Source organism: Branchiostoma belcheri, unplaced genomic scaffold (assembly GCF_001625305.1).
Source record: "Branchiostoma belcheri isolate BF01 breed outbred unplaced genomic scaffold, Haploidv18h27 scaffold21, whole genome shotgun sequence".
NCBI classification, from domain to species: domain Eukaryota; kingdom Metazoa; phylum Chordata; class Leptocardii; order Amphioxiformes; family Branchiostomatidae; genus Branchiostoma; species Branchiostoma belcheri.
In genome coordinates this window covers 1385385-1403098 of record NW_017803602.1, presented here as the reverse complement: position 1 = coordinate 1403098, position 17714 = coordinate 1385385, and the positions used below count along the sequence as shown (strand labels likewise).

Here is a 17714-nt window from a genome sequence, read left to right as displayed (position 1 = left end):
ATAAATGTAAAGGAATTAATGGAAAAACTATAATGATAATGCAAAGTCATTACACATTATGTCATAACCTATACTCAAAAGTAAGGTTTGCCGATGACCTCCTGTTGTATGTAGAGCTGTCTACAGAACGACTCACAACTTCTGCACAAAGATCTGAACACCCTGGAAGAAATTGGCAAAGCAAGTGGCTCATGTAGTTATGATCCCGAAAAATGCTATACTAGTATGAACATAACAATCAAACGAAACCCACATGTAACTAGCTAAGAGTTTTGTGGTCATGCTTTAACACAACAAAACCGTATCTGGGCGTCACAAGCAGCCTGAAGTGGGGTGCGCAACTAAGGCTAAACGTGTATGCAAGTGATTTTAGCTAGCTGGTTGGGCATGCCCACAGATTGAATCTGAGTACAAACCAGAGTAAAATCACTTGCATACACGACACCGTAAGATCAAACAAGAATATGCCGCAACAGGATGGGATCCATGTACAAAGATAGACAAAGATAAACTGGAAAGGGAACAGAATCAAGCTGCAAGATTCTGCACGAACAACTATGAAAGAGGTGCTGGTTTAAGTAACTGACAACTGTAACGGAAATGAAACGAAACCTACAGTGGGTCTAACTGGGAGACAGACGAAAAATGTCCAGACTATGCATGATGTACAAAACAACTAATAAACTTCCAGTGTACGTACCAACTGCTAAGCCCTAAGTACCTAATACCAGCCCAGAAAAGAACAAACTATCGCAGAGTGGAACTTAACAAAGCAGAGTGGAACTTTCGGCTGTTGAAGTCGAATAGCCAGGCCCTTTTACTGATCAAGGGCGGTTATACTGCTTAATAATACTGAAGACACAGACCTGAGATACAGCCTCCATCACGACCTATCCTTATGTCATAGCCCATCTTCATCACGGTCACAACCTATCCTTATGTCATAGCCCATCTTCATCACGGTCACAACCTATCCTTATGTCATAGCCCATCCCTATCACAGTCATAACCTATCCTTATGATTGTTAGCATGACCGTGGGACAGTGGCCGTGCGTGTCGACATACAGTAAGATGCGTGGTGGCGCTTTTAAAGGTTGGGGTCGAAGGTCACCAGATTATTTGGTCTAACGTGTGTTGGCATGCTGTTTGCCTTCTAAAATTCAATAAATGGTATCACGACAAGACTCCGATCAACTCCTGTTAGTTGAATATTGTGTCACCGTCGTAGGAAAAGAAGCAAGACAGTTGTCAAGATTTGAAACTTGAGTCTTGTTGATAACGTTAGCTGCAAGCCTTCAACGATATTTTTGTTGGGGAGGGGGCCGCAGCTGATCCCTGCCATGGACGAGGCGGTAGGGCTACCTGATTTCTGCAGACGCCTTCCGAAAGTGGTAAGAGCATTTTCTTACGTCTTGAGGAATAGATATAGATATATAAGAGAGATCTCGTTATACATGCTGTCGTTTGATGTGCTCGAGAGGGTAAAAGGAAGTGGACAATCTGTAGTAACGTTAATAGTTTTTTTCTTTCAAAGTTTGTAAGATATACTAGTACGCTGTATGCTCAAAATCACAGGTAACATTTACTGATTGAAGCTCCATGCCTGCCTGAATGGTCTGTGAGGGTACTCTCATCTGCCGAATAAACATACCCCCCCCGGAATAAACGTACCCCCCGGACAAATCTTCAAAATCAAATAAACATACCCCCGGAATAAACGTACCCCCCGGAAAATTACCAAAATTGACGGGTAACGTGTGTCTCTTGTACTAAAATGCACCCTTACTGATATATGCACAAATCTTTAACTGTTATTTGCAATTAGGAATTTAAATAGACAAAAAAAAGAGCATTTAATATTTTGTATTTTGATAAGCACCACCCATGACAATAGAACACTCAGACAAATTTATGCATGCAGTGATTGCAAAAACCGGCCCGAAAATGACAAGTTTCTCGCTACAATATGCGTTTATAAACGTCTTCACGTCGATGATTTGTCAATTTTTTTCACACGAAGTTGAAAAAAATTACTGGTTTTCAAAAAATTAATAAACGTACTGTGCAAAAATAACAACGTACTGGGTGGATGTTTGGGCCAAAAAAAATAAACGTACCCGTATGTTTATTTGGCAGATGAGAGTATATTATTAATTGCAGGAGCTCCATTCCCACCAGAGCAGTTTATTCAGAGACTCAGAGTTATTGATTAATTGATTATTGATTGGTCATTGATGGGTTATTGATTGGTTAGTGCAGGATCTCCATGCCCACCCGAGTGGTTTTCTCAGAGTTATTGATTAATTGATTATTGATTCATTATTGCAGGAGCTCCATAACCACCAGAGTGGTTCTGTCTGAGTTATTGATTATTGATTGGATATTGATGGGTAATTGCAGGAGCTCCATGCCCACCTGAGTGGCTCGGTTAGTGAGACAACCATCCAGAAACTACAGGTGAAGAAGGGCGTCGGCCATGAGGGCCTTCAGGGGACACCGCCATCAGGAAGGGGGAGACAAGACATCTTCAGGAGTAAGGCAACGTCTTCTCTAAGTAGATCTTTTGGTGCAAAATTGTAAATTGGTGGCATCTGAAATCTTCAATTTCATGCTTATTTCATCTGCCCCCCCCCAAAAAAAATATAAAAAACTATATAACTGTTATATATAATTCCAAATTTGTTCTTTCAAAGCAATGAATATAATTCATTGCTATTTAAACTTTAAACCAAATACTTTCCAGAAACCTAAGTCTCATTTTGTTTTGTTTTATTTGTTTGTAATTAACTAAGGTTGAGTGCATGGCAAATTTCACATATATTCATCTAGTGAACAAATATTGTATTTTCCACTGAACACAGTTATGCTTGTGTTACTTGCAGACCCTTCCGAATCTTTAAGATCATCCAAGACCTGTCTGACACCGAGGAGGCTATCTTCATGGTGAGTGTGTGGTGCTGCTGCACAATCACACTTCTGGGATGGAAGTACAATGTATTGTGTTGGGTGGGCATGCTTTAGGGGGTTTGCATGTATTTTGTCTGCAGCAGCAACGATTTGAAGTGAATGGGTGGAGATTGTTTCAGTTATGCTCTGGGTAGTAGGAACTGGTATGAGGAGTATGTACTGTGTGTATATGGTATCCTCACTATCTTACTGTTGACAGTTCCAATACGCTCATGGACAACCAAACCACTTCCTGAGAGTCTGCAGTGTGAATTACAACCTTGCATTGAGGAAACTTGTTACTATGCAGTAGTGACCTGCAGTGGTTTTGTTGGTTGTAGATGACGGAGGATGTGATATCAGAATTTGCTGCAGATGGTGTAAGATACCTGGAACTCAGGAGTACTCCAAGACACGTGCCTCACACAGGTCAGTTAGTTTCCTGTAGATAAGGCCATTGTAAGTTGATTTTTTGGTTCTTGGATTTTTCAGGAAATCAGTGAATCAGGTAATATACTATGTGAAAAAAATTAATGCTACCAAAGGAGCCATGAACTTGATGACATTCTAGGCTGGCTTATGATTCAAACAATGGATTTTGAACAAACAAAACCAGGAGGTACTGTAGTTGTCTTTTTAAAGCTGAATTTCTGATGAACTTGCAGAGATTTTGTTTGTTCAAGATGAGTTTGTGTTACCCTGTTGCAGGTATGACACCCCAATCATATGTAGAGTCCATCCTGTCTGCCATACAGAAGTGTAAGGACAGGGAAGATGTGGTTGTCAGGTACGCAACAATCATTATGTCTATATTTTACTTGTCTATATTTTCTGAACTCCCGCTTCTATCTTAAGTCTGGTAGTCCATCTGTTGCATCATCAATCAAAAGACCATTGTTTGCTCTCCAATATTTCATCTTTACACTGATAGCAGCTGCAGACTTAATATACCTGTTGTTATAGATTAAAACTATATGTATATAGGCTTTACATACTGCTGCCCAACCCTGTGTCAGGGACCCCTGCAGCAGTACAATGTATAACCAAATACTGGATACACTTCAAGTTGATGAGATATTCCAATGTGCGAGTGTCTGTCCACATGTTACTGCTAGTTGAACAGTGCAGAGAAGTTGACCCTGTGTGTTGCAGACTTCTGCTGGCGATCGACCGGCGCCAGTCCGTGGAGACGGCCATGACAACCGTCCGGCTGGCGCAGGAGTACATGCTGAGGTCACCTGGGGTCGTGGTGGGCATCGACCTCAGCGGAAACCCAGCTGTAAGGACACCGTCTTTGATCTTTGTTTTCTGTAAACAGAAACAGCAAGAAACAGGCTGGCAAGAAAACTATTGCCATGGTAACAGTTTTGGTTTAATAATGAAATTCAATGAGTAAAATTCATTCTTTAGCGACACCCCCCCCCCAAAAAAAAATCATGACAATCTGTCAATCGCTACATTCCTGTGGGCATTACAGAAATTTCCATACAAATTATTACAATTACTAGAAATCTTGCAGACTGATTAGAACATACTGAACATACTACTAGTACTAGGCTTCCCTCTCAGGCAATGCCAAAAACTACCTTTTACCAAAGCTGGTGTGTTATGCCAAAAGGCGGGTACCTCGGTTATACAGATTTGATTTGAACAAGAAGGCTCAATCATATAGCTAGTAAGAATTAATTATATTAGTACATTTTTAATTTCCTTGTTTTACATATCAAACAGTTAACTACCTTAAGGCATAACAAGCTACATGACACCAAACTGATTTAATCCACGCAAGGTCAGAACCCTAAGGCACAGAACTACAACATAATTGTGTGATTGGACTGTACCATGTTGCAGGTGGGGGATGGGAGGGACTTTATCCCCGTGCTGAAAGAGGCACAGAACTGTGGACTGAAGCTGGCTCTTCACATCGCTGAGGTCTGTATTGCTGTCTCAGAAACCACTTTTCTGTACTGCTGTCTTTTTCTGAAGCTATGGTAGATGATGATGTGACTATGGTAGAGAATGATGTTGCTATGATAGAGAATGATGTTGCTATCATGTTAGATAATGATGTTCCTTCCAGGTGATTATTGAATAACCCACCTGTTCCCTGTCAGATATCCCAGCAGGCCATTGCCCCGGAGACCTCTGCACTGCTGTCCCTCCCCCCGGACAGGGTCGGACACGGAACCTTCATCCACCACAACCAGGACCTTGCAGCTGTGGTGGCCGACAGGAAGACGCCTTTTGGTGAGATCAAACCGCTTATACACTTAATCTTTACCCATTTTGCATTAGATTTTACCATTCCAAACCTTTGTTGGTCTGTAACATAAAAGATTGATTTTCAGAAATCTGTCTGACGTCCAATGTGAAGGCGCAGACTGTGGCGTCCTACGGGGAGCACCACTTCCAGCACTGGTACAGCAGGAAACAGCCCTGTGTGTTATGTGTGAGTATACACAACATGTCTCTATTCCTCTTGAGCATCCCCATACCAAATTTCGGTTGATCAATTGATACATGTATTAATACAAGGGTGCAGGAGTCTGGAATATACATTTTTGGTTTGAAAATGTGCAAAAAAACTTGGTAAAATGATTCTAAAGGTCTATATAATCAAGAAATGAAAAAAAATTTCCTCACTCTTTCTGCATCCAAAATTTCATATCATCTGGTCCAAAAATTAAAAAGTGGAATCCATTTGACCAAATGGCAGAAGGAGAAGAAGAAACAACAACAAACAATACAGTTCCCTCCCATACTGATGGTATGGAGTGAAACATCATTACAACCCTGCTGTTCCTGTACTTTGTTCCAGACGGATGACAAGGGTGTTTTCTGCACCACATTATCAGAGGAGTACCGGCTTGCAGCGGAGACGTTTGGCTTGACCAGACCTGCCCTGTGGGACCTGTCCTACAGCAGTATAGACCACACATTTGTGGGGGAGGACCTGAAACAGCAGCTCAGGGACAGGTGGAATACGGAGAAGGAGAAACTGTTCCTCCAGACTAGATAGAACCTTATAATTACGTAATACAAAATAAATCAACAGGAAAGATCTTTGAAGAGTCATGATTCAGACCCATGCAGTTTGTAATGATGGCCTCCTTGTTAGTTTTAACACTATGATGTGTGGGGTAGTGTAATGACAGGACGTTTGATGTATAATATTTGGTAAACAGTTGCAGTGTTAGGCAGCAGGGAGAAGGTTATTCAAATATAAAAGGGGTGCTTGATGGTCCTCTTTTCTCCACACCCACTGCAGGAAGAGCCCTTATAAAGGCGTTGACAGCTTGTATAATGTATAATCTCTAACTGGGTGTGTGGCAGCGCATTGCTTTTAGCAGATCCTCAAGCCATTCTCTATGTTATGGCTTTTAAGTGCCTTACCGGCCACAGTCCTACTGAGTTTAGGCATTTCTTTCAGACAGCCTGGCTTTTCAGCCAATATTTCTAGCTGCCCTTTCAGATTAGTAAAGTGTCCTGTAGCGAGCTAAATTTTATTGAAACTAATCTCGCAAAACTTCCCCAACGTGTGCTAATGGACCTTACATGGGAGGGAAACTCTCCCTGAGCGCCGTAGAGATACCGGGTAGCTGCTGATGGTATGGTAACAGGTTGGTTACCAGGTGAGGATTGTGTGACTTGGTCTGGATACCAAGTTATTGAAAGTGGTGCTGCGTGCATTTTCACCAGCCGACCGGACCGGTTTCCACAACGCACCGTTGCCAGTTTGGCAGGAGGGCAAATATAAAGATGGCATAGCCTGGTGTTCACTCTATCGCGCTTGGGTGGGCTCTCTTGGGGCCTGCATCAGTTCCCCTTTTTTTAGCGATCAATGAAAAGCTTTTATAATACCCCAGTCATAATGGTAGACATCAGTTATCAAAGCCATGAGACAATGGAACCATTGTTTGAACTTGTTAGAGGGCGTTTCCTCCAGGCGGCTGGATCTCCACAACATATCTGTGCCAGTTTGGCACGGCGGGCGTCAACGACAATCTGGCGGAAGCAAAATTATAATTTTCAGGGTAACAGTGAATTTCATAGTTGTTGGTAGCATTGACCAAGCCAGAATTTGATTTTTCGTGCTGATCAGTTCAAGTTGAATTTCGAAGATGCTGTTTTCCGTTGTAAACCTTTGCTTCGTGTTGGGCGTTCTTGTGCGTGTGTCGTCTGGTGATGATCATGAGGAGGGCAAGACCGACCTGGGCCAGTTCATCTCGTTCCCAGACCTGAGCATGTGCTCGAGCGGTGCCCTGCTGCAGGCTGTCATGGCGGACCTGATGAGGAGAATGTCGGAGATGGAGAACACCGTGAGGCCACAGGCAGGTAAGGCCCTATGTCAACAGGACGGAGACAGCCAAACAGTATTGGCCATTGAGATAATTTAAACAGCATTGACAGATCATTGAAACATCATTGACAGATCATAGGAAGATCTTAACTTGGAGAACTTCGTATCATTGAAATATCTTCATGCCCGTAGCCAGGATTTTGAATGGGGGGTTCTTATTACTGCTTGAGGGGACCTCGAGCGCCGTAGGCGCGAGGCGAGCGCCTAAGGCGCGAGGCTCCTAGGGGGGTCCGGGGGCATGCTCCCCCGGAAAATTTTGAAAAATGAACCTTCTAAAATGGCATTTCGTGCATTTTTGAGAGGATTTCCAAGAAAAAATCAGAGATAAATTTTTATTCAATGCCAAGGGAGCAGTTTTTCTACGATTCCAGTCCATCTTTTCAAGAAAAATCTTGGACCTTTACATAAAATGTGGACCAAAAAGTGGACCTTTACATAAAATGTGGACCAAAAAGTGGACCTTTACATAAAATGTGGACCAAAAAGTGGACCTTTGAGTCTTGTGGGGTGGTTCTTCCGAACCCCCCCTGGCTACGGGCATGATCTTAGTGACCGCTGAAGGCTCACTGAAGTTCTGTCGATAGATTTGTACATTTTTGGACCCTCAATAGTCACACACCGCCTTTGTGGGAATTTCCAACTTACTGGGGTCAAAGAACAAGATCTGAACTGTCTGGAAATGAAAACACTAAAATGAGAAAGACTTTTGGAATTCTGTAACCTTCGTATCAAATCTTTCCCATATTTCACAAAGCATTTCTTGACTTTAAAATTTATGACTGAAAGTTGCATTCATTTAGTTATTTGGCAGGAATTGAAATTAACTTTCTGGACTGTATACAAGCATGGGTGTGTCGGCCAATGCCTCTGTTGAGCGAAACACGTTTTGTACACTTTAACGATAAGCATCTGTCGGCCACGAAGATAACGTGTCAGAAACTTCCCACTGAGTGAACTTCTCCCCACATTGTCATGGCCAATTTTACCAAAGCCATTGGAACTCTTCCAGATCTTTCCTATGTGGCCGACAGATGCTTATCTTTAAAGATCAAAAGTGTGTTTCACACGAAGGTTTGTGTTAGCGTCCACCAAGACTTCCTATGGCGTATGGATGGTAAATTCAGCAAAAAAGGCCCAGTGAGTCTGAGACAAACGGTTGACTATGTGAGCAAATGAACTCTACAGTGGCCAATTATCCTCTCTTTAATTTTTTACTGTTTTGGAACCCGCGTTGTAAGTCTGGAGCTCTAGACTCTTGTACAGAAATTTCTGAAAAAGCGTTAACTTTCGTTTTTGCCAGCTCCTACGGAATGCAATTAAAAAACGGCACAAAAATGTTCATATTTGCCAAGAGAATGCTCACATTTTGTCCTAACATGACCTTAGATGTCCCTGCATGACGAGCGCGTAAAATGTGGAAATGTGTGATGCGATATTGATGCTAAACCATGCCTGTATTGCCCTCCGTAGCCCTGATTACCGAGCTAGAGGACCGAGTAAGAAGCCTTGAGGAACAACTGGTCCAGGAGCGAACCACCCGCGCACGGCTGGAGGGGAGGGTCAACACCACTCAGGCTGGTCTGACCCTTGTGCAGGACACTTCTGCCCGGCAGGGCGAAATGGCGGGAAAACTGAAATCTGACTTGTGTCGAGCAACACCGAAACTGGGTACGTACATGCAGGACAGCAGGTATATGTAATAGATATAGTGTATTTGCGCTTAACCCATCACACATTGTGACAACGCGCGCTATTGGTTGTCTCCAGGGAGACTCTTCCACCAGAAATCATCAGCGGGGCACTACAAGTACGACCTGGAAGAGGCGAAGCACGCATGTGCAGTGAGGAATGCGACCCTCGCCTCCTATCACCAACTGTACGAGGCCTGGCAGGACGGACTGGATGTCTGCGCATGCGCCTGGCTGTCTGACGGGACTGCCCGTTATCCCACACAGACGGCAAGGTCGGTGTTTCCGCGCTGTAAACCCCTGTGGCAATTCCTTATGTGGTCATCCCTTATTTGATATCACCCTATAAAATTGATCATGAACATACATAGAGTACTATATACCCAAAGCATGCTAAGACCATTTTGAAGCTTGTCTTTCCGTCTTTTTTGCCTGTTTTTTGTATCAAGGATACTCAAACATCAACGATACTCGTTTTCTTTTTCTTCAACCACCAACCACACAATATGTCTTCCCTTAGGAGTGGTTGTGGGAACAAGGTGGACATCATCAACTGCGGGGACCACACGCCAAACGACGCCTGGTGCTTCCGTGAGATGGCCAACTGTGGCTGAACAGTACACATGGCTAGCTGTGCGATTTTTTTACCTCCATGTGAATGTGACTGAACACCACACATGGACAAGTGTGACTAAACAACACACGTTGACAGCTATGACTGAATAGTGCACATGGCTAGCTATGAGTATGAATGTACAACACACATGGCCAGCTGTGACAGCACAAGTCACTAGTCTCTTATAGACTAATTTGATTTCTCAGAAAATGGATGGCATTTGCCAAACAGAGATGAATATGAAGAGTTAGGCACTAGCACTGCTTGAGTATGTTAAGTACCACAACGGATACGTATGCAATACGAGAGGTTGCATAAGTAATTGTGATTGTGTCGATGCGGCATGTTTGCAAAACGCTATCTTCCAGTTTTATGACCAACGTTACGTTAGTTGATACGGATAGGGGCGTAACACGCCAGTTTATCATAGGTCCAGGACCCGTTGGACTGGTTCAGTTAATGAACCCCATGAATAAAGAGACGATCGATCAACTTTTCTTTTATAGTTAGTGCTTTCTTTTCCTGGGCAAAGGCAATTTACAGCTATTGCACGCAACGTTACCCATCATAGCTAACTTACCCAGGGTTAGTAATGTGACGATCCATGCAATTCTCATGATTCTCTGCACCATAAACCAGCACAAAATGGTCCAGAAGTGCATCTTCACACTTTATTGTGCATTACGTTTATTCTATCGCTTTCGGCATTTTAATGCCTGAAAATGCAGATCTTCAGATGTAATTGAATCCGACTTCGTGAAATCCTCCGCCCCGGCGCGCGCTGATGGGGCTGGCGGGCGGGCAATACTCCCAGCACCGTACGGATACCGGAGAGCCTACGATGGTATGGCTACCAGCTATACAACGTTGCTCTTTCTTTCTCAAAAGCAAATTTAATTTTAAGAATAAAACCTTCAAAGCCTTCATCTCACACACGGCTATTTAAAACTTAAAATTACCCACGTGTCAGATCAGAGAAAGTCGCAGACTAATACCCGTAGTAATTGTGTTCACTTGTTGTCTTGAGAGCACGTAAAGACCGAAGCAAGTTAGCCTCAGTTCTCCAGCCATCCATCCACCACGGGATTGCGACCAGATTTTAAAAAATCCACCTGGTTGAGTGTTCCGGTTAAACGTCATGGAACTGATTGACACGTTAAAGCTTAAATTGAATCAACCCTACTTCAGTGTAACGTGTCATTCCCGAAGTGGGGGTGCTAAAATATTGCCCATGGGTATTGTTTACCTGGATGTCTACCCTTCATCAACCTACTCAGGGTTTAGATCTAATGTTTGTAGTTTTCAACCCTCTCATATATTTTCACACATGAAGCTGCAGCGTATTCTATAATATCGTACAAGTGCAACATCGACATGGCTTGCAACGTGTGACGTGAGTTTATTGTGCTTTTAAGCTTACAGCAATAAAAATACAAACAATTAAGTAACACCCATGTTTCCAGTCATCGCTGCCTAGAGCTCGTAACACTCGTCTTGGAACTTTCATGATGGAATCTTAGTTTCCTACTGTAAACAAATAAACCTTTTCCCTGCTATTTAGACAAAAAATGTTCTATCATTTCAAGTACTCATTTTTGTCATCTTTCAGTTATTTTTTGCGATGATTGTAACAATACCGTACGCTGAAGCTTTCTTCAACATTTACTAGAGACTGTTTGGGCATCACTACAAACAGTTTGGAATACGTCGCTCAGTGCATGGATAAGTCCTTGCTCAATGCAAACACATTTAATCAAGGCAACTGCATATGGTAAAATCCTGCTGGAAAATAATCTACAACTCCTGATGACCTACATTGTTGACCTCCCCACTCTTCCCCACACCCCACTCGTAGACTTCCCTACTCTTCCCCACACTCCACTCGTAGACCCCCTTACTCTTCCCCACACCCCACTCGTAGACCTCCCTACTCTTCCCCACACCCCACTGGTAGACCTCCCTACTCTTCCCCACACGACACTCGTAGACCTCCCTACTCTTCCCCACACCCCACTCGTAGACCTCCTTACTCTTCCCCACACCCCACTCGTAGACCTCCCTACTCTTCCCCACACCCCACTCGTAGACCTCCCTACTTCCCCACACCCCCATAACACTTTTGTCTCGGAAATTAATACAGATTAAGCAGTCCTTGTACTCTTCTTGTACTCTTGCCATCCTCAAATGATGTAAAGCATATAATGCTTTTCAAGTCGCTACTAGCATAATGCAGCTTCGCCACGGCTCATGTCTTTAGCAAGAACACCGGGTCACCCCTCCTCTTCTCAAAAAGTACGTTACGTTCTTTTAGGTACTCCTGCTGAATGTGCCCCTTGGCCTGGTCATTCATTGGCAGACGGAGCGGAAGCACCAGGCGTTCTGAGTCAGCTGCCAGTCACACCTAATGACGCCTCTCGTGTTGTCACAATCCTGCCTTTAACAGAAGAACACACAAAGAAAGTCATAGTACACAAAAAGTCAATGGCATTTGTCGTGTCAAAAAATAAATTTCTATTCCTTTTGTTTAAGATTGATTCTATCATGTCTTGTCTTTTGTTTTCTTTCTCACGTTTGTTTCGCCTTCATTTTTTTCGTGATATTTTCACGTTTTGGTTTAAATTTGCTTCACCAACCATGTATTTTGTAGCCTTTATGATTTGCCATAGCCTGGGTACCATCCTACTTGTACACCGGGGCTCCCACACTCGCTTCCCTAAGAAGTTACTTCTTAGGGAAGCGAGTGTGGGAGCCCCGGTATACAAGTAGGATGGTACCCAGGCTAGATTTGCCAGTCTGTACGGCTTTGTTTTTCATTGTGTATTGTTTATGTTAAATACATAAAAAAGCTGTTACTTTTCTCAACATAAATGTACTCGGTATTTCTGTTCCTTGAAGTACTAACCTGCGCTCCTGCATCGGGTAGTAAGCCGTCCCGTCCGCCAGCCAGCCGCAGTCACACCGCTGCAGCCCGCCCTGCCAGGCCTCGCGCAGCTGGTCATAGGTCGCCAGGACGGCTCCGTTCTCTGCGCATGCCTGGCGAGCTGCATCCAAGTCGTACCTGTACCTGCCCTCTGGTGACGTCAGGTGGAATACCTTTCCTGTAGAAAAAAACAAAAAGCAAAAAAAAATGCTACGTGGCAGTGAATAATCAAATAGTAACTTTGACACCGGAGTTAATTTTACCATTATTTAGATTTGTTGATGGCATGCGCATCTTCCATATACACACTTCGGATTTCATACCGTCGTCAAATATTTTTGTGAATTTCTTATTTCTTCTTTTATTCATGATTGTGAATTTTCCGGGCTTATGTCAATGCGTTTTTGGAACCAGACCAATAGACTACCGGGCAGTTTCCTGCTGACCAGCCCTTGTCGGCCAGTTTCCGGTAGATAACGGTGCGGGGCTTTTGTAGATTGTGGTTAGGAAATTTCCCCCGCCCACGTGCTGTCACTCAACTGCAGGAACATACAAGCAAGTACTCACCTCGGTCCGGCGCTGCTTTGCACATGGCAGTTATGTTCGCCAGCTGAGAGCGGAGGGTTCGCTCCTGGTCCAGCTGCTCCTGAAGAAGGGTGGACACTCGGTTCTGCAGACGGCTGACCTGGGCTGCGCAGCTCTCAACAGTCGCCAGTTGGGTCTCCAGAGGACTGAGAGCAGCTTCCAAGGTCTGGTGGTGCTCTTCTAAGGTCGATTCTTCATTCGTTTGAGGGTGGGTTTGGAGGTCTCTGCAGACCATTTCCAAAATCTGTCGTTGAGACGAAAAATATTCATCTCGTCAGTGACAAATTTGAGAGCACTGCAGTTGAATCAATTTTAATACTAGTAATTCCTGAGCACCACACTCGTTTCTTTTCTACTGTAGTGTCCACGTTTTAGGCTGCTTTCATGTGGCATATCTGCACCGCCGTTCATTCATAAGGCCATGTTGATTTTATTATATGGATGACATTCTCTAGGAACCCCAAAACTGATGCAAGCGTGCGAATTTATTGGCATGTTGAATAATAGACTTTTCATTTCATTCCTTCACATTTGTTCTTGTCCTCTGGAATCAATTTTGGCATTCTGCGACATAAGTATCGTTTTCCAATATTTTTTTTTTCAATTTACGGCATTTATTTGCTCATTTTGCAGCTACGATTTACATGTATATGGTCGAAAACTTTTTTTTTTGGAAACGGACGAAAATTAATGCGCGGGTGGGTGTCATCCATATAATCAAATCAACATACATTCACCAAATCACTACATAAGTAAAGGTAATGTCTGAGCAACCGAGACACAACAAAACTTACCGTATCAACATCCAGATGCGGAGTGCTGATGTGCCACAAGGTCAAGGTGAGCGTCACAGATGATGTCAATATTGCCATGGCGATCATCGTCTTGACAATGGTAACCGCCGGTGGCAGAAAACCACTTGCCCGGCTACACAAACTATTTGTTTTCTCAACGTCCCCTGAAACAGAAGAGATCATTGGCAATGCAACAATTACTTGCCCAAATATGCGTCGTACGTCTTTGTTTTCACTCAACAAACTTGACTAATCCGGGATACTAGTTCAAACACACACACGCATAAAAAACACACATACATGTACATACATACACACACACACACATACATACACACACATACACACACACACACACACACACACACACACACACACACACACACACACACACACACACACACACACACACACACACACACACACACACACACACACACACACACACATTCATTCATTGCTATCCGTAAATGTAGTGCTGACCTGATGGACTCCCACTGGGACCGTATATGGGGTTACCATGAAGCTGGTTGATGACATCTTGGGCAGATGCTAGTATATCTCCAATTGATAGATTTCCTTCTTCGGTTTTATCCTGCCGTTCATTTGGAGTGATTTTGTCGTCGTGTGGGTCTGCTTGGTGAGTCTTGTCGGGAGCGTGCTGAACCCGCTGAGCCATGGCAGCAGTGTGTACCGAATGATCAAGCAAGTACTTTGCACGCAGTGCATATAGCTAACAAAGACACGCGTTCAATAATTGTCTGTGGCAGTCCTAATCAAAAATAAGTTTGATTGAAAGTATTATATACGCATGCATTCAATAATTGTCTGTGGCAGTCCTAATCAAAATGCGTTGAAGTAAAAGTATTTCTTTCTTATTTGAGTAACACACCAGGCAACCAAAACAACAGGAACACTCAAGGATGCCTCTACAGTGAGGGCCGACGTTTGGAGGTGATGAGCCAACCTCCCATTCCTGCAGACATAAAGCGGACATAGACGAACACTTAAAGAAAACACAAAAAGCGCAATGGTCATCAGTCCAATCTCTGGGCTCCACCATCGGGGGATCCAGTTGAGAAACAGCTCGGTATAGCAGTACAGCACTCCCGCCCACCACTCTCGGTCCATCCCTATTGGATTGAAAATATTACAGATGCATGCATTGCATTCAATAATTGTCTGTGGCAGTCCTAATCAAAACTAAGTTTCATTGAAGTATTAAGACAGAGAGACAGCCATTGTGGGAGTGGGAGTATACTTTCATCATGAGGGAAATAGAGTTCCACGAACTCATACCTTCACCAAATACTATTAACCTTTACAACTTTCCCAAGGTTTCCCGATCTCATTGATTACGCGAATAGGATCCTCATTTGCATGAATTACATACGTTGATAATATCCCACACCCAATGACGCCATTCTAGCATTTCCTCATAAATCACTCAGAGTTCTGAGTACTCTCCCTTGTGAAAGTGTGTAGAGGAGCTGATATCGGTTCTGATCACGGTAACGGGGTATCTGATATTATATCAAGAATTCAAAGATCTCATACCTCAATGAAATATTTAGAGGTTGTGTAAAATTGTTATTGGGGGGATTCGTCTCATTGTATATAGAAGTAAGGTCGTAATTAACAGTTTAATTTATGGTTTTCTTTACTCAAATTACAATATTTTGCATGAGGAATTCCTATCCTTTGGCAATATTTGATTTAAACATGTCCTTATTAATTATGCAAATGACCTCTATATTAACATAATATATGCATATTAATGTTCACCTTTAAGTAACTTACACATGTCACGAATTCTTGTTCATTCATAAAGTTGGGACGATATACATATGTTATGTTTGAGGTCTTTTCCTGGTTGTGTAAGTGGAGTAAAGTCCCTGAACTCTGACCCACAAATGTCCCACTGCGAAGGTAAAGTTTTACCTGGCGGGCATTACCTTAGTTTCTCGTCCGGACAGGTACCAGGTGTGTACACAGGGCGGGTACAACACCTGTACAACTTCCCAGGTAACCAACCGGCCCAGGTACCCGAGGTGTTCCATTTGAAAAACCTGTGAGGGTGGTGGGTAGCAAAGAGGATTTGTTCCTATCATTTCCTTTTATTACATTTCAAAACATTTTCCATAATTCTTACTATTCGGTATTGACTTGTTAGCAGCATTTTTCACCTCATCCGCTTGCTATAACCTATAATCTTTCCTTCACTCTACCCCCTCTGACATTGTAAATGCTTTGCCCCTTAATGTATGACGTACTTTAATACAAGTAACTACCGGCTTCCTATGGGACAGCAGACAGTATCTGGCCCCTTGTTCCTTTTCTACAACTATAGCCCCGCTAACCGTACCCTACCATACTTTTACAACTAGAATCATTCAACCCGTCGCCACCATCTCCTTACAGGTAACGTTATAACTTGCCATGCCGGGTTGTTGGGGACTAGTCCTCGGGCTCCTGGCGTGCCTCCTCCCACAGGGCCGCGCGGCTCTGCCCGCTGGCTGCGTGATCCTGGAGGACATGCCCTTCTCTACCACCGACGTGTCGAGCATCTTCGGAGTGAACCGAATTCTGGAGACCGAGGCGCCGCCGCAGCGTGTGGGGACACTGCGCGACCAGGGCCCGCTGCCCACGGGACACTTCGCCACAAACCAGATCAAGCCTCATACCGCGCCCATGAGACTGTTTCCGTACTCAGGTAAGTACTGGGATGATAATTGTTTGGTGCAAACTCTTGGGCAAAGGCTGAGTGCACGTACAAAAAGATCAAACATACTAATAGAAACAATAGTAACAATATTTAACGTAGTCAGAACTAAAAAGGCAACTCCAAAATTTTGGTTTTGTCTTCTTTTCCTAAATAGATGCAAACTAAAATCCCACTTTTTTGTAATGTGCGGGTTTTCGGATTTTAAGAAAAGGGTAGTTTTATCTGTAATAAAAAGTGAGGAAGTTGAGGTAGAATTTGGTGGCTCACTTCTTTTGTGACTTTTCAAAGCACTGCCTGAAATAAATGTGTTTTATCTTCCACGGTATTCATGTACAGTGTAGGGTTTTCAGGGATCAAACCCGTGAACACGTGGCCGCTAGTCTAGCCTCATATGTATATACCCAAAGACGTCTGTAGACCGTCCTTGATATACCTTATGTCGGCTGAAAGTGCCAATTTTGACCAAAGTTTTACCGCCAACCGCGGGAAGATCATGTATGAATGTATGGCGCTTGTACATTTAGCCTGGCTTCAATACTATATAACTACCCATGTGCGGCCATCCTCCCTGCAGGTTTTATGACCCAGAACTTGACCTAGCGGTGTTTTTGTTCTCCAGCCGTTCTGTCCCGGGAAGGCATCACGTATGACGCGTACACCCTGGACCGGTGGAACGCCACCGAGCGGTCGGACGAGATGATGCAGCAGACGCCCAGCCGCCAGGGGGCGCCCTGGGACAAGGTGGTGAGTGTGGGCACCAACATGAAGCAGATGGTCTCCGGGCCCGACGGCGCGCCAAAGGCTAGCTTCACAGGTAGGGCGGGGAAATACCCCCTACTACATTTCCTACGTAACCGAGCAACGTCAGTCTGGAGCACCCTCTCCACTGACGCTCGCACTGCTACGCCGACTGCCTCCTTTATAAGAAAGCTCTGGAAGTCTCTGTCAAGTGTTCGCACTGACCCTGACCTCCCTATCATATACGCTACTTTTTACACAATGCATTATGTGCCCAGAATAATGATATAGTCTGTGCTGTAATTGTAATGTCTTGTCTTTGTCAGCAGGGCTAGCACTTT

At 43.7% G+C, this 17714-nt stretch overlaps 4 protein-coding genes across 4 annotated transcripts in view; 3 read left to right on the top strand and 1 right to left on the bottom strand.

Annotated features, from left to right (window-relative positions):
* The window catches only part of LOC109469702 (zinc finger homeobox protein 4-like), a 22386-nt gene that overhangs the window by 2286 nt on the left and 2386 nt on the right, over nt 1–17714 (bottom strand). The window lies entirely within an intron of this gene.
* LOC109469709 (adenosine deaminase-like protein) lies at nt 1327–6276 on the top strand. The gene is given in 11 exon segments (XM_019768285.1): nt 1327–1392; nt 2402–2480; nt 2483–2534; nt 2884–2944; nt 3289–3376; nt 3656–3734; nt 4100–4226; nt 4799–4879; nt 5062–5194; nt 5296–5396; nt 5766–6276. Coding segments are annotated over 11 exon segments (1053 nt in total). The 5' UTR covers nt 1327–1341; the 3' UTR covers nt 5967–6276.
* LOC109469721 lies at nt 6898–10095 on the top strand. The gene is made up of 4 exons (XM_019768305.1): nt 6898–7282; nt 8778–8975; nt 9075–9270; nt 9516–10095. The coding sequence occupies exons 1-4, from the start codon at nt 7069–7071 to the stop codon at nt 9607–9609; spliced, it is 702 nt and encodes a 233-aa protein (XP_019623864.1). The 5' UTR covers nt 6898–7068; the 3' UTR covers nt 9610–10095.
* The window catches only part of LOC109469671, an 18610-nt gene continuing 16761 nt past the window's right edge, over nt 15866–17714 (top strand). Inside the window, exons 1-3 of the mRNA XM_019768211.1 lie at nt 15866–15990; nt 16332–16623; nt 17255–17449. Of these exons, the coding sequence (XP_019623770.1) occupies nt 16350–16623; nt 17255–17449 (469 nt within the window). The 5' untranslated portion in view covers nt 15866–15990; nt 16332–16349. The remainder of the gene's footprint in view (nt 15991–16331; nt 16624–17254; nt 17450–17714) is intronic.

Coding starts and splice junctions, on each gene's coding strand:
- LOC109469721 (XM_019768305.1), top strand. CDS start 7,069: ATGCTGTTTTCCGTTGTAAACCTTTGCTTCGTGTTGGGCGTTCTTGTG. Junction 7,283..8,777: donor CACCGTGAGGCCACAGGCAG/GTAAGGCCCTAT, acceptor TGCCCTCCGTAG/CCCTGATTACCGAGCTAGAG. Junction 9,271..9,515: donor TATCCCACACAGACGGCAAG/GTCGGTGTTTCC, acceptor GTCTTCCCTTAG/GAGTGGTTGTGGGAACAAGG.